Raw genomic sequence first — 20,157 nt, 5'->3', positions numbered from 1 at the left:
CATGCCGCGGAGCAACTAAGCCCGTGCGCCACAACTACTGAGCCTGCGGTCTAGAGCCCGTGGGTCACAACTACTGAGCCTGCGCTGTAGAGCCCGTGCTCAGCAACAAGAGAAACCACCGCAATGAGAAGCCCGCACACCGCAACAAAGAGTAGCCCCCACTCGCCACAAGTAGAGAAAGCCCATGGGCAGCAACGAAGACCCAATGCAGCCAAAAATAAATAAATAAATTTATTTAAAAAATAATTGCATGAGAAAATTAGAGACATAACATGGAGGGGTTTTTTTAATGAAACACAAAATGGTCTCAACAGAGATACAGATGCAGAGACAGAGCTAGTCTGGAAGAAAAACCCAGTAAAATACCGACACTGAAAGTCTCTGGTTGTGGGATTAGGGATACTTTCATTTTCTTCCTTATATTTTTCTGAATTGTACTAATTTTCCATAATGAGCAGATACTATTTTTAAAGTCAGTCAATAAAATGTTTGTTTCAAGCCATTTGCTCAAGGTCAGACAGTATACTCGGAGCCCACATGGGCTTTCTCTATCCGCGGCCAGGGTTCTGCTGCTTCGTCAGGCTACACCAGCAGTAGGAAAGGAGACTAAATGGATGAAGATGATGAACAAACACCAAAAGGCACCAGGACCTGATGCGCCCATGCAGGACTGGGACCCAGCTCAGGGGGGACCCTGGCCCCGATGTGCAGCCCCAGCTCCTGGGGCAGAGCTGGACAGGTCTTACTATTCAGAACCACTGCACAGCTCAGTGGGACCATCCCAGCATGCAATCCAACACCTGCCCTTGGGGTTTCCCAGAAATGGAAAGAGCCAGCTTCTACTTTGAAGATACCAGAGAATTGTACCAACTTTTCTTTGCTTTGTCTTTTCTACAGGCTCCCTCTTCAACTGGGGAGCCAGAGGCCCAGAGGATATAGGTCGGCAGCCCTGCTGGTCTGCATCCCCTGCTTTTCCATAATATAGAAGCGTATCTCTGTGCCCAATGTTTTTCCAGTCATAAAGCCAAGGTGCTGACACAGCCAACACCGAGGAATGTTTATTTGATACTTTGAAATTTAAAAGATCTGGAAATCACTGAATAACTAAGATAGACTTCATCTAAGAAAAATAGGAAAGAAGGGAGGGAAGGAGGGAAGAGGGAGAGAGAAAAAGTAAGAGAAAAGCAGAGGGAAGAGATTTATCATACTTGGTATCACATAAAAAATTAAGACATTGCTTTCAAAAGTTTGCTATAATCTGCTCAGTATATTTTTAAGTGTTAAGTTCTGATCTTGTAAAATAAGAGACTGGAGTAGATAAACTCTGAAATTAAATAATTCTGTATAAAGTTGAAATTTTAAGTTAACTCCAGCTCTCTTTTTAAAAGATCACTCTGGTGGTAAAAGCCAAGCAATAAAGTTTGCCAAGTTATGGAGGGAACCAGCTGTACATTTAATGAACAGGCTTGAGCAACCATAGAATTTTCAAGCAAAAGCTCAAAAATTGTCTAATGCAACCACCTCACTATGCAGATGAAGACACCAGGACACAGAATAATACCAACAGCTAATACCAGCCCAGTGCCAGGCGGGCAGCTTGCTCAGGGTCACAGCAAGTTAGTGACAGACCCAGAATTAAATGATTCCCGCCTTCCCCACAATCCACTTGTTCTGACTCTTGGTGCATTTAAAGATGAAAGAAACAATCAGTCATCAGAAACTCCTCCTCACAGCCCAAGCTGTCCAGAGAAGGAGCAGATACAAAGGCGACAGCAGGTCAAGAGCAACCATAGCCTCTTTCCTTTTGCCTCTGAGCACGGAAGGGAAAACATGGAAGAATCTCATCCTGGACCGGCTGGTAGAGGAGCAGACGAGGGCATCAGACCTCTCCTGGGATGAGCAGAGATGAGTCAGAGGTAAGGATTCCTCGGGAACAAAGAACGCCCAGCAGAAAGAGCTTCCCAGAGGACTGAACACGCCAGCACCGGGGGAACCCAGTCCAACTGGGAGGGACCAACGCCTGCAGTGCCTCAGGAGACAGCAAGAGTGTGTCGAACTTGAAAACGGTATTTAGGAAAATGGAAGAGAAGACTCTAACCCTGGTTATTTAGAGCTCACTGCTAGTGTTTCTTTATGTCTTGCTTTGATGGCGAATAAGATTTCGTAAATAGGATAAGTAGTAAAGGCTATACTTGGAAGTTTCCATTAAAAGGCCTGGTTTAGTTGGAAGAGTGCTTGTGAATAGAAATGCATGTCCTAGAAGAGCTGGGACCTGAACTCATGACTTCCTACCACAGGCAAAGGCCTTTTCCTCTTCCTGAAAAAACTCAGGATCTTTCCAGGGTGCCTGCTGCATGTTGGAAGCATTATGCAGAGAAGGAGACATTTTCTGAGTCTTCGTTATGCCAGGCACTAAGCCCTGAGTATAAATCTTGTCTCCTTCACTTCCTAGCTGTGGGATTGTAGGCAAGTTACTTCACCTCTCTGAGCCTCGGTTTCCTCATCTGTAAAATGGGGATAATGATGGCCACCTCATAGGGTCAGTTGTGCACAGAGACATCATTTGGAAAAAAAAAAGAAATGTATGTCCTAATCTTTGGTTTGGTTAACAACATGCATGGAAATCGGGCTGCTAGCACCATAAGACAGCACTGTTAAGTCAGTCATCCATCTGGCGAAGTGTATCTGAAGTATGGACACTTGCAGGCAAAGTAGAACAGAAACTCCAAATCTAACAAACAAGAACCACTCTCACAGTTATTTTTCTCAAAGACTTCTACTTAAGAAGAAGGTCAGCAGGGGAGAGAATGTCTTCTTCCACATTATTCAGAGCCTTATCGGATCACTGATTCTATAAGCCTCTTCACAAACTCAAGAGGAGTGTGGAAAACTTTAAGAGGGTTGATAAGAAGCTACCCAACAGTCCATTTGAGAAAACCTTTAAGGGCTGAGGTTTCATAGACTCCAATACATCACCAGGAGTTTTAGATCTCTGAGTTTCTCAAAATATATTCCTTGGATTACAGTTTTTGTGGGACATGAATAGAAGTCCCCCCGCTGCCACAAAAGAGGTGGAGCTTCCGTAGTAAAAAAAACAATTTAAACAGTACTGGTTTAAGAAGTGAAATAGGTTTATTTGCTGCAGGACTTCTCAGAGCCTTTAATCTGCACATATGCCTTGTGTATCTCCAAGAGGCAGCATTTCTGAAACAGACGTAGTGCCCAGGGAGTCTTTTCCCATGGGAATGTCATTAAAGACTAGTGCTCTACAGATCACAGCGTGAGGAAGTGACAAAAGATGCTATTCTAGGTAATATGGGCTGTATTCATTTCAGTAGAAGACAAAATGGGAGGAAGGAAGTTTAAAGTACCACAGGAGATGTGTAACTGAGATAGGAGAAAAACATCCCGACAACAAAGGTTGCGAAGCTCAAACACATGTCCTTGAGGGGGTCTAGGTTATGGATCCTCTTTGGGGATGTTTCAGAAGAGGCCTGGGATAATTAAGAACTCACTCGAATTCAGGGCAGAGTAGTGGATTCCCTAACTTTTGGAAGTCTCTTCCTGCTCAATTATTCCATGTCATTTTGTCTTACTCTCTACTTATTCATCATGAAATGAGTTCAGCTGACTTCCCTGTAAATTAAACACACTCCTGAAATGCTGTGTGTAAAAAAAATACATTCTCTGTAAACTGAGTCATATTTTCCACCTGCTTGTGTTGTAATTCCAAAGAAGAACGTCGCTCGACCCCAAACACTTCACTAAAGGCATATTTATGAGCTGCTGGGCGCTCAGGGAAGCATCCACCTGGGCCCAGAAGCCAGGCAAGTAACGAGCTGAGATACACGATCTTCCCACACTCACTCACACGTTCAGTTAATTCCTAAGTGAGTTGGAAGTTCCCACTGCTCCCAGGGATTCTGAACGGGTAAGTCGCCTCATTGCTTATGTTCTTTTTAAAGGAATTTATCAGAATCCTTGGATATTCTCTTTCGCTGGCTTTTTTGGCATGGAAGCAGTTTTCAAGTCTAACATGGCATTAAGCCCCTTTACGTGAGTCACCTCTGTGACAGCCAAGTATCTGATGATTGAATAGCTGAATCGTGGTCAGGGTTAGGTCAGGAAGTCTAAATCTGCAAAGTGAGAGAAACTATTATATATCTCCCAAAGGACTGATTTACGAAAGCTTTGAGTGGTTTCCGCTGGTTCTAAAGGTTGGACAATTTTCAGAGGCTTGTTGCTGCCTCAGCACCCCACTGAACAAGGGAAAGAAGAAAGAGACCATGGAAATAATAACGCTCTCTGATTGGATGCTTGCTACATGCCAAGCTGTGTGATGCACCTTGGTTAGCACTATCTCATGAAATTCTACCAGCCACCCTGAGGGATGCTACCACATTCACGGTCCGATTTTACAGAGAAGGAAACCAAAGCTCAGAGAGGTTCCCAAAGTCCCCAAGGCCACAGAGCTGCACAACCGGAGGGTGGTGGCAGCAGTGGGTGCGGACTCCCAGGTTGGCTGACATCCCCGCTTCCTACTTGGTTAGAGAAAACAAGAGAAACTGGGGGCTCAGAACTGTGTCAGCGCTCCCATCCCGCCTCTCCTGACACGGCGATAGGCACGCAAAATGCAGTGCTGCACGCTGGCAGACTCAGTACCTCGAGAGCCAAAATGCAGTGAGAAAGAGAGGAAAACGGTAAAGAGTCTCTTAGAGTTCTCACTTTTGAACATACATTTTGAAAAATATACCCTACTTCTGCTAACGCACAGAAGGGCTCTTTCTTTCTCAGATCTGGTCAGCGATCCCCACCCTTTCTAATACCAGAGCATTCCTTTTCCCACCACTGCAGGAAGGAATTAGGATGGTAGGAAGTATGCCACAAACTAGTTGAGGTTCATTTTTCTGCAGACTAGGTATTCTCATGTAAATTTAGCTATATTGTGATTTTTTTTTTAATGTGAAAAGGCCCCCTTCTATTGAAAACACCTCTGATAGGAAGTGAGTCTATTTTTTTTAATTTTATTATTTTTATTTTTGGTTGCGTTGGGTCTTCGTTGCTGTGCGCGACATTTCTCTAGTTTTGGCGAGCGGGGGCGACTCTTTGTTGCGATGCGCGGGCTTCTTATTTTGGTGGCTTCTCTTGTTGCAGAGCACAGGCTCTAGGCTCAAGAGCTTCAGTAGTTGTGGCATGTGGGCTCACTAGTTGTGGCTCGAGGGTTCTAGAGCGCAGGCTCAGTAGTTTGGTGCATGGGCTTAGTTGCTCCGTGGCGTGTGGGATCTTCCCGGACCAGGGCTTGAACCCATGTCCCCTTCTATGGCAGGCGGATTCTTAACCACTGCACCACCATGGAAGCCCCGAGTCTATTATTTTTATACGTGTGTGCCTGCGCGCACACACACACTCATGGCAAAAACAGCAACTTTAGAAGTGAGTCTATTGGAAAAAGTGAGGCAGACAAGCATTAAGATGGAAGGCCATGATGGATTTCCTTTAGGCCTAACCTGATTTCATTTTTCCCACACTCCTGGAAACGGTAAGTATTTGGGGGGAAGGGGAAGGAAAAGGGTTACAGCATCCTTTTAAACTTGGGTTTTCAGCAGTGAAAGCTGTCCCCAGTGAGGGATGACCACCGTGAAATCTACCCCTCTCTTGGAATCCTGAGGATTTGGGGCTGACTGTAACTCAGAATGCTTTTGAGACTCTCCACTTGAATTCTAGCCCTGAAATACTGTAATGAAATTATACACATAAAGCAATGAAAAGAGGAGAGACTTTCTTATCTGTCTCCCAAAGCGATAATGTTGGACATGATTCCAACTCTACAATTATTTAACTTTCAGCTAGTAAATCTCACAGACGTGAGCATTCCCCTGGGAGCTGAAACTCGCTGGGAAGAATCTCAGAAGAGGGGCAAGAAGGGATCTGGGGCTGACCGTGGGGTCGTGATGTCGCAGACAGCTGACAGATGCAGAGCCCGTGCTGCGGGGCCTATGATGACCCAGGAAAGCCACGTGGTCCCACTTTAGGAATGCCTGCTCTCAATTCTCTCCAGTCCCAGCCAGCAGGCATGGGGGACGCCTCGTTATCTGACGTCAGGAAGTCATTTTCAAATCGGAAATATCTAAACACTGCAGTTTGCCTTTTTCTCATTTTTCTCATTTTAGACGGAAATCCTTAATTGTTTCACACATCTCCCTACTTACGTAATTGGACAGAGCACATAACTTTTTTTTCTTCCAGATTGAATGGTTTTATTGCAATAATTCTAACATCGGGTGCTGAGCGCCTACACAAGGGTGATGGCAGAGAGCCCCAGGGGACAGAGGCCGTGTTGTATTTATACGTTGCCTTAGTGTATTCTTGATCGCTCCGAGGCCCCCTGCCCTCCTGCAGCCACATGACTGTCTCTCGTCTGGAGCTGTGACTGTCTCCTCTCTCGCTGCCAGCCCTCGCCTCCATCCCCACTGTCTGTGTCTGACAACCACCCTCCTCCCGCCCCCACCTAACAGTCCGCTGTGACTCAGTGCAACGCGATCCCACAGGAGGGCTTCCGAGAGCGGCCACACACGCCAGAGTTCACCGGTCACCAGATGAAGGAGGCCGGCTGGCACCTGTCCCTGCACAGGGCACCCGTTCCGTCTCTGATGTTCCAACCTGCGGTGGAAATGCACACATAGGGAGATGTCTTCCTCCTACAAGGAACCCAAGGCTGTGGGCACAGTGCAAGCGACAGGGGCCCCAGCCTCCGTAGGCACCTGGCAAGAGCACCCGGCCCTTCCAAAGGGACTGAGGTTGAAAAACTGAAACACAGGACCAAGGAGACCAGACCTGTTGTTTTTCAGAAGAAAACAAATATCCAGGTCTGCATGTGAAATCTTCCAACTTTCCCTGTATTTTGTTTCATTTTTTTATTCTTCCCACCTTTATGGAAATGTAATTGTCATGTCCAATATTTCTTAGTGTCTCATCATATTTGGCCCACACATTACCGACTTAGGACATCTGGTCAGGAGTAACCTGCAGAGTCTCAGGTTAGGCGCTTTGCAATAGCTGTCTGGAATGCCGCACACACATTTAGCATGACCCGTCCTCTAAAGCAGAGAGCAGTCCTGCACGGGCCACAAGCTTTTTTCCCCAGCACACCAGACTTTTGTCTCTTCCCAGCGATGCCAAATTGCCTTAAAGCAGCCGGCGAGCATCCGTCTGATTTATGGCTCAGCTACCCTGGCCTCTGGAAACTTGGTTCTTCCTGCCCCTAGTCCTGTGATTTATAAGTGATCTGTAACCCAACAGTTAACTTCTCTTTCTCTCCCAGGGCAACAAAAGGCAGAGAAGAGCCTAGAAGAGGATTTCTGTTTCCCAGGGCATCAGAAGTCGGCACTGCTGGGTAAGAGGCCAACCTTCTGTATTCCTTCCTTCCTCTATAGAATACAGAAGTCTCAAATAACCTCCAGCTTTCCTGGTTTCTAATCTAAGACGGTTTCCTACAGCTCTGTCACTAAATTTAACAGAAAAAGTGAAGCCCTAAAAGGTTAAGGAACCTCTGCCTCAGTGAGATTAGATGCCAGAGACTGTACACAAACCTCTTTTTCCCTGTGCAAAAGTACCTTTGGTCCGCACTAGGGTAACACTTGAAGGTCCTTCCTTCAAAATCCAGGAGCTGGTTGTCTGATTAAGGATTTCTTAGCTTGGCCTGCTGCCTCTGCCCCCTGGAAAGTCAGGGGAGAGAGATGAAATTCAAACGCACTCATTCCATGTCCTCCTGGACAGCCCTGCTGAGGAGTTTGGTTGGGTGGGAAATGAATACAGTTTTTTTTTTTAATGTTTAAATAATCCTTAGGTTTCCATTTTCCATAGAAAAATATACTTGCATTGCAGTCAGAAAACATTGAGTTCTGGGCTCAGCTCTGCCCCGATTGCCTGTGTGACCATAGGTCAGTCACTCCTCTTGTCCGCATCAGACCCCTCCTTCATGAAGGGGGGCGTTTATGACCCCTCCCAGCTCTCTCATCTGTCCATCTGTGACCCTGGATACTGCCCTACCCAATATGCCGGTGCTCATGGGACGGGGTTGAGTGAGACTCTGCATCGTATTTGGTTGGAAACCAACAAAAAAGATTACCGGTATATCCACCATATTCTTACAAGACATATTCAGATTACTTTCTCTATATTAAGTGATGTCTTAAGTGCAATTTATTTAAAGAGATTGTGCTGTGAATCCTTTAGGAAAAGAGCCTTCTAGTTAAAAATCTTGCTATCCTGAGTCTATTTTTATGTCATATTTCATTTCAATGTTGGTTTCAGGGAATAAAACTGCAGTCAACTGGGACCCCCTTTCTTTGAGTTGCAGGTGGCTGGTCACCCCAGGTTGCTGGTCAGTGTCACTGAGGCCCCCTCTGCTGCCTGGCAGAGGGGAGAACGGGGCTCTGCTGAGAGCGTCTGGCCTGCTAAACCCTTTCCCTTGCAGCCTCGTGACAACCAAGTGGGGCAAGTGGAATCTGCTTCCTTATTTTGCAGATGGCGAAGCAGAAGACTGGAGAGGTTTAAACGAGGTGCAGCTAACAGACAGTGATTCAGACCCAAGTTCTCTGACTCCAAAAGCAAGGCAGCTCTGAATTCAGGATGGGGAAGGCAGTGTCCCACGGGACACTGCGGTGGCTGTGGGAATGAGCTGAGGGTGCGTATGGCGTTCTGGCCCGAGTCAGGACCCCCAGTGCAGCAGCGGCCCTTCAGCCACAGCGGAAGCAAAGGGAGACCCACGGGAGTCAGGGAAGCGGCGTCTTCCGACTCCGGGGTCTCCTGTACCCTCTGCCTGAAAGGAAGACAGGGCAGCTGGAAAACAGCCGAGCAATGTCAGCGGGTACCCCACCGGCAAAGGGGAAAGGGCGCAGTGGGACATGAAAGAGGGATGCTGAGGGCGAGGACCGGGGGAAGCGGGATTTTGAAAGCCGCTAGAGCAATGGATGAAAACTCAGCCGGGTCCAACCTCCGGGGTCCGTCCCGAGGATTAACCGTGAGACCCTGCATTTGTCCCAAGGAGGAGGATGGGAGGAAGTGTGTGAGGAAGGCTGTAGGAGAGTGACCCGCCGAGGATGCTAAAACGTGAGGGGAGGAGAGCAGTGATGGAGTGAGGCAAGGCCCTCTACAAAGATGTAGATGCAGCTCCGTGCCTTCAGAGCCCCAGGAAGAAAAGAGCATAGGATGCTTGCTGGTTTTCCATCACAAAGACAAACTGGCATGTAAATAAAAGCCTATGGGGGACTTCCCTGGTGGTCCAGTGGTTAAGACTTCGCGTTTCCAGTGCAGGGGGCCCAGGTTCAATCCCTGGTCAGGGAACTAAGATCCCACATGTCGCACGGCACGGCCAAGAAAAAAACAACAAACAAACAAACAAAAAACAGCCTATGTACACATTTAGGAACCACGAATTCATTCTCTCTTCTTGTTTAGTACCAATCAGACCCTTACTGCGTTCTGTTCATTACATCTCCCCTGAGGGCGATGGACCACAAGGAAGCCGGATGCCCTTGAACCTGCCCTCTGAGCCTCAACTGTCTGATCTGCCAAAGAGGAAAACAATGCCTAGCCTTCCCACTGCATTTAGTTGTTGAAGGATAACAGCATTGATCATGATACCAACCTCTGGGTCGTGCTCACAGATGGTTGCCTATCACACTGTGTACATAGGGTTACATGGTGTCACATATTACATAAACATTGTACCCATATTAACTCATCTAACCCTCAAAACAGCCCTGTGAGACTGGCTCCATTATGCCCCCATTTTACAGAGAAGGAAACTGAGGCACAGAAGGTTTCAGAACTTGGTCTACATCACCCAGCACGTGAGTGGCAGAGGTGGAATTTGAACCCAGACGATCTGGCTCCAGAGTCCAGGCTCCCAACCTCTGTTACATGACACGATGTCTGAAAGGACTGAACGTGTTCGAGATGCTTCTTTAAATGAATGGCGCCATTCTCATTCCTGTCAGGACCACTCCCACGGGAGAGGATGGATTCCCCGGAGGAGGTGGCACCGCAGCCTCAGATCCACAACGTCGCTGGCCGGTGCCAGCCTCCGGGAGGAGAAAGAAGGCATGGTCCCGGCCCCTCCTGGCCGCGGGACTGTCTTCCTGTGTTTTTTTTTCCAAAGCACAATGTCTCTGCTGCCAAGAGCGGGTTTGTCTGTCTCCTGGAAACCACGGTTGTCAAGTCCTGGGAGCGAGAGCAAGCGTGTCAAAAATAGCAGCGCCGCAGACAGCACGGCTGCAGGCTCCTTGGAGATGTTGGTTTCACTCTCGCCAAAGAGCCGGGGTCTGTCTGCGTTCCCTGCACCTGTGACAGAGGCCGCTTAAGGCTCCAGGATGTTTCTAGGGCCGGGCAAAGAGTGTCCGCCAGGCGCGGGACAGACTAAAGGAAAAGCCCCTCCACAGTAGCAAGGATGAGGTCGGAGGTGTGCTCAAAAAGAAGAAAAAATTGTCATAGATAAACCATAATGGAAAAGAATATGAAAAAGAATATCTAGATATGTATAACTGACTCACTTTGCTGTGCAGCAGAAATTAACCCAACATGGTAAAGGAACTCTACTTCAATAAAATACATTTTTAAAAAATTGTCATAAACCCCATCAGGGCTAGGCCCCCAATAGGTTAGGTGAGACCAGTCTTGATGGCACTTACTAGGGTGTCTGCCTCTTTTTTCTCTCTTGTTCTGGGAACGAGCAGTCACTTGTTCTGGGAACGAGCAGTCACTTGTTTTGGATAACCTTTCCCAAGTGCTGAGAGGTTTCCACTCCTTCTTTAGGGAACCAAGGGGATGGTGACCAAGATAACTAATGAGGACCTGCTGCATAGCACAGGGAACTCTACTCAGTACTCTGTGATGACCTATATGGGAAAAGAATCTAAAAAAGAGTGGATCTATGTATATGTATAACTGATTCACTTTCCTGTACACCTGAAACTAACACAACATTGTAAATAAACTAGACTCCAATAAAAATTTTTAAAAATATATGGGACCAAGGGGTGGTATCAATGCCTTTCTCTAGGAGTTCAGAGCAAGAGGAAGGGAAAGAAATGACCCTCTCCAACCCCACAAGGACCTCGAGCCCAGAACAGGAAAGTGGTTCATCGGGAGACATGGTAACACGAGAGCTAAGAGCCCATCTGTCCTCATGCCCAGTGGTCTGCATCCAGAGGTCCCCTTTCCCGAAAAGCCCTAGGCTCCAGTCTGACTCTGGTCCAAGAGAGCCGCGCACCCCGGGGCAGCCCGGAGTCAAGTGGGATGGAGAGAGGAAATCTTCTGGTTTAAAGAATGGATTTCTTGTCCTTCCCTAAGTGACCTTGACAAGCTAGAATTAGACCAAACTTTGCTTCCCGGGGCAATAACGCACAGTCAAAACCAATCAGAGCCGGCCCGGTGGTCCCAGCCAGATTGTCCCGGGAGGACGGTGTTCCCTGGAAATCTCTCCTGGCATTTCTGGAGAGATGCCGGGGGACAAAACACTGCCAAAAGCGAGGCCTCGGCCAGCGGAGAGAAGGCATGATAAACAGCAGGACCGGAACGTGTCATGTGAGGAAAAGCAGCCAGGGCGGGGGTCGGGGGGTCGTGGTGAAGGAAGGGATTAGCGAGCGGAAGGCAAGTAAGAGCAAGAGAGGAAAGACAGGGACGTCCCTGGTGGGCCAGTGGCTAAGGCTCCGCGTTCCCAGCGCAAGGGCCCCGGGTTCGATCCCGGGTCAGAGAACTAGATCCCACGTGCGTGCCGCAACGAAGACCTGGCTCAGCCAAATACATAAATAAATATTTTTTTAAAAAAGAGAGAGCGAGAGAGAGGAATGACATCCCATGAGCACCCTTGGAGGAGGACGAGCTAAGGGAAGACTCTCACCCCTACTTCTTCTGTTTCCTGGAAGCACCACAGCCTGCGGGGCCCCATCAGCGGCTGGAGGGTGGGGACCAGGCCAGGAGAAAAACACCTTGACTCCTGTGTAATTTCTTAAGGAATTCTGAGTTGCCAGGTACAGAGATAAGGTGGAGATTTCTGCGTTTGTCTGTGAGGTTTTGATTGTTTCTCTTTTGCCAGCAAAGTAGAAACCCCTTGGCGGGGGGGGGGGGGGGGGGGGGGGAGGCGAGTTCATTGCCTTCATCCTCTGTCATGAATGAGTCACATCCAACGTGCTTATCCTAGTTCAGTACATGCTAAGCAGGCTCTGCACGGACCAGGAATGGCTTGGCCTGTCTTCAGAGCAAAAAGAAAGGGGCATGTCAGTCCCACAAAGGTTTCATTGTCAAAATTCAAGACAAAAGAAAACAAACAGTTCTTGGCACTGGAAGGGAGGAGCTGGCAGCAACTGCATGAAAGCTCTGAAGTGTCCCCGTGTGGCAGAGAAAAAAAACTGTCACTCCATCCTGAATATGCAGTCTGGTCCATCTTTAGAGAGGCTTAACCTCTAGATTTATAAAACCAAATCATCTCCCAGACAAGAGGTGAAACTCTGAGGTTATTAGTCTCATGTCACTTTTTTTTTTAACAATTCAGTGACGTTTTTGGGTTGCCTTATAGAGCTGTACAACTGTCCCCACAATCCTCTTTTAGAAAATGTCCCTTACCCTCCAAAAGCTGCCTGGTATCCTGATGCAGGTGGGACTCAGCCTACACGACCTCCAGCAAGGAGATGCACGAGCCTCCCTACGGACCGGTTGGTGAATCTTAACCCATCATGCCAAGGAGTGTCCCCCGCACCTTGCACCACTGACATTTATGTCCTTTGCTTTTCTTCTGCCTTCAGTGGACAAGAGAGACAGCTCTGAGACCCTTGGAGTGAATTAAGGGCAGTCAGAAGGTCGCCCTTGAATTAAGACTTTTTCTAGTCTAATTCCACTCTATGCCTTCCTCCTAAGCCCTCTCTTCTGTGTTTATTTCACTTTTTCCACTGTGCCATTGTCTTGAACCTTTCTGTAAGCTTCTTAAGGTTGGGGGACCCTTCTTAAGGCCATTTCAAAGTATTTCTCTGAAATGTATTGCTCTCAGGTTCCTTCTCTCTCTCTCTCTCTCTCCTTCTCTATTTTATCCTTGCAGATTCAAGAAATTTTGTCCGAGACATCTCCTAAACCCACAGCAATCTCACCTTGCTCCAGAAGCTCAGGACTCTGCCCACAGAGGTGAGTACCCTAGGAAAGGATGCTGTACCAAGATGACAGGGAAAAGGGGGTCCTCCAGCTGGAGAACAACCTTCTGAGCAAACACCCTAGGTCACAGCCGTCTTACAGTCCAAAGGGCAATCTCAGCTGAAATGCCCCAAGGTGCTCCCAGCCCCTGAGAATGTAAGAGAGAGACAGAGAGAAAGATACACAGAGGAGGAAGAAGAGATTCAAACAGCAGATGGGGGAAAATCAGAGATGTGAGAACAAAAGGCAGAGAGAGTGACACTGAATAGAAGACGGAAGGGGTAAATACAGAGAAAAGGGGGTGATTAGAAGGGGATGGGGGGTGCTTCCCTGGTGGTCCAGTGGGTAAGACTCTATGCTTCCAGTGCAGGAGGCTTGGGTTCAATCCCTGGTCGGGGAACTAGATCCCACACGCATGCCGCAACAAAGACCCGGTGCAGCCAAAATAAATACATTAATTATATATATATATATGAAGGGGATGAAGGAGGGAGGTAGCAGTGTGGGAACAGAAACAGAGAAGCAGAGTAAAGTAGATGCAGACAAAAACACAGAGAGCGAGGTGGCCACTGAGGAAAGGAAACCAAAGCCATCATCCTCCCCCAAACACACTCTCTCCCGCCCTCTCTCTGCCCCTCCCCACCCCTGTTCTCATTTGGCCTGAAGGACTGAGCCAGAACGAAATTCCCCAACAGGAGAACCTACCTCGGGTGCAAAGAAGGCCAGCTGTCCCCTTCTCTCCTGGGGCTGATCTGGCAGGAGAAAATCTCCCACGTCTCAGCCGAGCTTCACAGATCCAGGAAGACCTCTGGGAGCTCCTGTGGGCCCGAGTCAGGTGTAACGATGACCTGAACCCCTCTGCTGGCAGCTGCGAAATCGCCACCCCAGCTGTCACAGCAACACCGGGCACAGATTGTCTTGGCGCTCAGGGAGCAAAATCCCCATCCAGAGGCTCAGAGTCAGAGGGGTTCACTTGGCAGAATCCTTCACAGGAACTAGGTCAGGTCACAGCCTCTCAGTGTTTCTTCCACATCTTAAGATGAACCACCTGTGAAATTCCTCCCAAGCGCTAGACTGTTCCTTGGGAAGAAGGAGCGTCGTTTCTCTGTCTCTCTTGGGGCTGGGCGGAGCCTCTCTCCGAGGACGTGAGTGCTCCACACGTGCTTTTACGGATTAAAACGAGTACGACCCTTGGCCAGGCCCAGCTTGACTGCCTCTGGAGAAGCTAGTCCCCTCCAAGGCCATTTCAAACAAAATAATATGGACATTGGTTTAACCGGCAGTTGCTTAGCATTCAAGTTTCTGAAGACTCAGGGGTGGGATGAGGCAGCTTCAGTGACTGGGTGGGGAAACCAGGAAGAAAGGTCCAGATGGGAAGCTTTGGGGACCTGCTTCCCCTTCATTTTCCAAAGGTCACGCACCCCTGTCCTAGCCCTAGCAGCCCCTAAAGCCATATGCGAGAGGCGTCCCCCTTTCAGAAGCTGGGAATACGTAGTCTCCTGTTCTCCCTGGCTGCCCAAATCAGAAGATAGAGAGAACAGTCTGGAAGGTTGCTACGGCAACCAGAGTCCCTGGAGAGCCCAGCTCTCCATAAACCCTTTACTTTCGGGCATGCTCTGACTTGAAAAGGAAATGGTGATGAAGATGAGCACATACGTACGTACAGAGACACATGCCTACGTGTGCCAAGTTTACCCTCGCCGGGAGCATTCCTTTTGCCTCTGAGTGGGCCTTCTCTTTCCCCCGAACTGCCAGGAGTTAATATTCCAGAAGAGATTTGGAAACCTGGCACTTTATGGCCTCAGAGCAAGTGTCTGAATCATGAGCATCTCCTACTGCATTTCAGGTTTGGAGAAGCCAAGCTCCCAATCAAGATGATGGTGTCTGGCCCTAAAAGGATCCCACTGGATCGCTCCAAAGAGTATCCTCCTTGCCAAAGGGTAAGAAGAAAGACCAAGGCCCGGTTCAAGAGGCTAGGGAGGGATTTAAAGAGCTAATGGCCCAGAATGGCCTGTGCATGGGCTCTGGATCCAAGGCAGGAACTCTCAGGGGAGGCCTTGCCTATGGGAGATGGGGGAACGTGGTAATGAACTAGAAACCGTTACGGAAGTTCACACATTTGCATAGCGTCATCCCCAGCCTCCCAGATGAGTTCACGGGCCATTCCCCATGAGGTGGGGGTGGGGGGAAGACATGAATGTTCCCATTGAATGGGTGGGGAAACTGAGGCACAAAGAGGGACTGTGGCACCCAAGTTACCCTGTAAAGTGTGGCAACATCCGGACAGTGTCTCTCAAGAAAACCCTCAAGAGGCCGTCCCTCATAAGTTTGCTCTTTGAGAAAAGATTTTTTAAAAAATTCTTATCAAGGAGCCTTAAAGCCTAGTTTATAAAATTAAAAACTCGTTAACAGTCCTTTCGGTTTCTGAACTGTACCCAGGAGAGCTCAGAACAGTGCATCACAGTTGATCAAGGCAACAAATGAATGACAATGTGATGAGGGGACAGAAACAGGGGTTCACAACGGAAGAAGATGACTTGGTCCAGGTGGCACCTTACCAGTGAGAGTTGTTGGCTGCAGCTCCAGGGCCAGAGCAGGAGAATGTTTGTTTGACTCAGCAAAAACCTCTAACAGTGAGGCTGTCAGCAAAGGAATAATGCTTCTTCCTTACTCTAAACCACCTGTCTCATTGCCCACAAAATGGAAAAGAAAAAAAAAAGCCCACGCTAGCATCCAATGTGTGCTTTTACCCGTCTGTGGGTTTAGGCTGGAGTCTGCTTTAGAAAGCCTTCAACAGCAATCCTAAGTCAGACTCCCAGGAAGAAGGGTGGAGGGCTAGAGAGGGTCGGGGGAAGTGAGGGAGAGAAATTTGCAATCAGCAGAAGACTCCTCTGCCCCCCGAGATGGCACTGTCTCCGTGGCACCTCTCTTCTGATAAGCGGTCAAGCCAGGTGCTTGATTATATTCAGCCATTTCTCCCAGCTCTGTGGTTCCTCTTTGCCAGTTCCTCTGCACAGGAAGAGTATTTGGCTCTGAGAAGGCACCTTCCTGGAAGCTAGAGAGAGTCAGGGGATCAGAGTGGGGAGAACTAAATGGAGACCAAAGACTGATGTCTACTGTGCCGGATCACACCTGGAAGAATCCATTGGCCCCTTTGGTCCAGAACTGACTCTCATATCCTCTAAATGGCCAAGTGTAATTGTAGTTTCTCGAATTGCATCCAAGATTAGAGATGAATAGCATATTTTCAGGCTGGGCAGCTGAAGGCTCTCCCAGGGGTCCTCTTCAGGATGACCAGCCAGTGTTACAGGGCGCTGGAGGAAAACAACAGAAGGAGTACTGTTTCTGTCCCCCCGTTTCTGCCGGTTACCATGTGGCCAGAAGCTAAGACAGGGGCGTGCCCCAAAGCCACAGATGCTAAGGGGAAAAAGGACCCAAGTATGCCTGGTTTCCATCTTGTCAACGTCGCTCTTCCTAGAGATATTACAAGTCCCAGACATGAAAAATCAGAGTCTTGAGGGAAGGTCAGATGGAAATCTCATCCATGTGACAGAAAATGGGCACGAATGAGTGGCACTGTTAGAATTTCGAAAATGTCACTCAGATGGAGAAACACCTTGGATGCTGCAGGGGTCAAGTAACAAGATTGAGAGTCCAGGTGTGTGGTCCTGGCACCAGCCACTGGGTGTAGGGGAGGGAGTCAGGAAGTCACCTGGAGCTGTGGGGTGCGCGTGGTGGAGAACGAGAAGGAGCCCTAAGGGATGGTTTGCTCAGTGTCTTCCGTGCAGGCCCGGCCTGCATCCATCAAACTTCAGTGAGCATCCTTTTCTCGGCATATGCCCGATGTGGAGTGGGAAGGTAGCTGGGTCTCCGCTCCCGGGTGGCCTCCGAGAACTCAGGCTTGCCAAGTCCACTGTCAGCTGCCTTCAGGTCCGGGGCCGGCTGCCCACAGGTGACGTGGGTATACTGGCCGTGCTCCTCGTGGTCCGTCTCCCGGTGGTAGAAGTAGTTGAAGTTGGAGACGATGACGGGCACGGGCAGGGCGATGGTGAGGACCCCGGCGATGGCACACAGCGAGCCCACGATCTTGCCCCCCACCGTCATGGGGTACATGTCCCCGTAACCTACCGTGGTCATGGTAACCACCGCCCACCAGAAGGCATCCGGGATGCTGGGAAAGAGCGAATCATCATCGTCAGCCTCTGCGAAGTAGACGGCGCTGGAGAAGAGGATGACCCCGATGAAGAGGAAGAAGATGAGCAGACCCAGCTCCCGCATGGAGGCCTGCAGGGTCTTGCCCAGGATCTGCAGCCCCTTGGAGTGGCGGGACAGCTTGAAGATGCGGAACACCCGGACCAGGCGGATCACTCTGAGGATGGCCAGGGACATGGCCTGCTGCCCGTTCTGGCCGCCGCCTCCACTGGCTGACGGCTGCTCCTGTTGCTGCACCAGCTCGGTGCCCAGGGTGATGAAGTAGGGGAAGATGGCCACCAAGTCGATGATGTTCATGATGTTGCGGAAGAAGGCCGGCTTGCTGGGGCAGGCGGAGAAGCGCACCAGCAGCTCGAAGGTGAACCAGACGATGCACAGCGTCTCCACCAGAAAAAAGGGGTCGGTGAAGAAGGAGCCCCCAAGAGTACTTAGTGGGGATGAGCCCCCTGCCGCCATTCCCCCGGGGGTGATACCAGGATGAAATGTATAGGAATCGTCTTCATCCTCCTCTTCCTCCTGACTGCCCCGGGACACTGGGGAGACACCACCACCATCGCTTCCGCCTCGACCATCTGCACGGAACTGCGGCAGCGTCTCCAGGCAAAAGATGACGATGGAGATGAGGATGACCAGGACCGAGACGATGGCGATGCCCCGGGCGGGCCCCGAGCTCTCCGGGTACTCGAAGAGCAGCCACACCTGGCGCTGGAAGGGCTGGGAGGGCAGTGGCTTCTCGTCCACGCCACCCTCGGGCAGGCAGCCCTCGTCCTCGCGGAAGGCAGCCAGGGCCTCGTCCCCGAGCTGGTAGAAGCGGATCTCCTCCAGGAAGATGTCCAGCGGCACGTTGACCGGTCTCCGCAGCCGGCCCCCCGACTGGTAGTAGTAGAGGATGGCGTCGAAGCTGGGCCGATTGCGGTCGAAGAAGTACTCGTTCCTCAGCGGGTCGAAGAAGCGGACGCGGCGGCCGGGGTCCCCCAGGAGCGTGTCGGGGAAGAGCGACAGGGTGCGCAGCTGCGTCTCGAAGCGCAGCCCGGAGATGTTGATGACCAGCCGCTCGCTACTACAGCAGCCGCCGCCGCCGCCGGCCTCCGGGAAGTCTCCGGCATCCTGTTGCTCCCCCTCCGGCCCACGGACCTCCCCCGGCGCCGCCAACGTAAGGGACTTCTCCGATCGCATGTCCCCTCCGCGGTGCGCTCCCCGCCACCAGGACGGCGCCCACGACACGACCTCCCGGGCGCGGCGCCGCCTCCCAGCTCTCGGCGGCGCCTTCTTTTCGGGGTGGGGCTCGCGGTACGACCGCCGTCGGGTCCCTAAACCCCGAAGCCCTGGTCTTCGCCGGGCTAGGTCTGGGGAGGTGACCTGGGCGCGGAGGGTTCGGCTCCGCGCCCCTAGTTATCCGCGCCCGATGCTAGATAGAGCTTGTGGTACCCGGAACCGCAGCCTGGCGCGTGTGCAGCTGGACGCCAGGAAAGAAGCGCGGCTTCGCGCCCCCGCCCCTCCCCAGACTGGGCTCCGGGACGCGGGGGTCCGCCCTCCAGACCGGTCAGCACGTCCCAGCTCCCGCGGCGCTCCTCCAGCAGCTCCAGACCCCCGGCCGCCGCTGGGACCCGAGCGCCAGATGCGCCTCCCTCCGGCTCGGCCAAGACGCCTGGCGGGGCTCGGCCTCCGCCCTACGGCCACCGCGGGCTCCGCTGGCCAAGGTCGCCGTTCCCGCCGCCGCGGCCGCCACCGCCTCCCTCCGAGCCGCGCCGCTGGCCTGCGAGAGGGCCCTGGGGCCGCCCCGGCGCCGGGGCGCGCGGACCCACCTCCCCAGCCCTTGTGCCTTCGCTGCAGCCGCCGCAGCTGCAGCGGCTCGGCTCTCCGCTCTGCCCTTCCTTCCCAACACACTCTCTCCAAGTGACGTGGCAGGCCCCGCCTGCTGCCCCCTCCCACCCCACTCGCGCATCACACCCCTGGCCCGGCCAGGGGCCGCGCGAGCCAGGGCGCGGCGAGCGGACGCACCCTCACCTCTCCAGTAATCTTTCCCGCGCTCTCCTGGCACGCCTCTCCCTCCCGCACGTCCACACCCAGGGCCCTCTAAACAGGCGCAGGTACCCTAATGCCACACCCCCCCGCCCCGGCAAGTCGCTCTTCTCTTTTCGGTTTAGGGAGCTGACCTGCGCAGTGCATCTCATCAATAAGAAAACACCCCTCACCGCCCCCCTCCCCGCCCCATGGCACAGAGCTCTGGGCCTCCACTCACCCAGAAATTTAATGAAAAAAATCAAATTATATTTTGTCCTTCTGCATTTACGAAGACCTATTTGCCAGCTTCTCCAATCTCTACTTAAAAAAAAAAAAAAAAATTGAGGAAGCATGTTTTGATGTCTTGAGAGCTTCCAATTTAAATTGTAACTCCAATGCCAGTCCCCAGAGAATCCCATACCTCCCTTTGCAAACCCGGGAGGGCGAGGCTGCCATTCTCCCAGGATTGCAAAGTGATTGCAGGGAAAAGGGTAGGAAGTCGCTGGTTGCCTTTTCCAACAGAAGTTTTCCAAGGGAGTCCTGGGAGTTTGGGCAGCAGCCCCAGTGAAGAAAGAACCACAAGATGGTGGTATCTCAGAGGTAGCATAGCTCAGGGGAAGTACATCCTGGAATTCATAAGCTCCCAGCCTCCCTGGGAACGAATCCGGAGTGAATGAGAAAAGGGGGAAGGGGGGAGTGGAAAGGTCATGTTGATTAAACTAACAGCTGCACTTCCTGAGCACTTAATATGTACCGGCC

At 50.9% G+C, this 20,157-nt stretch overlaps 1 protein-coding gene across 9 annotated transcripts in view; it reads right to left on the bottom strand.

Annotated features, from left to right (window-relative positions):
* KCNA6 (potassium voltage-gated channel subfamily A member 6) overlaps positions 1-19,311 on the bottom strand; it is a 43,251-nt gene extending 23,940 nt beyond the window's left edge. For 2 of the 9 annotated variants that reach the window (XM_082349994.1, XM_082349998.1), the window contains exon 1: positions 13,888-19,311. In XM_082349994.1, the coding sequence (XP_082206120.1) occupies positions 16,987-18,570 (1,584 nt within the window). In that variant the 5' untranslated portion in view covers positions 18,571-19,311 and the 3' untranslated portion in view covers positions 13,888-16,986. Of the gene's footprint in view, positions 1-3,113; positions 12,254-13,887 lie in introns of those variants that run through there. The other 7 variants (XM_082349995.1, XM_082349991.1, XM_082349992.1 and 4 more) reach the window with 7 other exon arrangements.
* Between the last annotated feature and the right edge of the window lie 846 nt (positions 19,312-20,157).

The sequence above is a fragment of the Balaenoptera borealis genome (assembly GCF_965194805.1).
Source record: "Balaenoptera borealis genome assembly, chromosome: 13".
Lineage (NCBI taxonomy): Eukaryota > Metazoa > Chordata > Mammalia > Artiodactyla > Balaenopteridae > Balaenoptera > Balaenoptera borealis.
The sequence above is the reverse complement of the archived record's forward strand: the minus strand, read 5'-3'. Positions and strand labels throughout refer to the sequence as shown.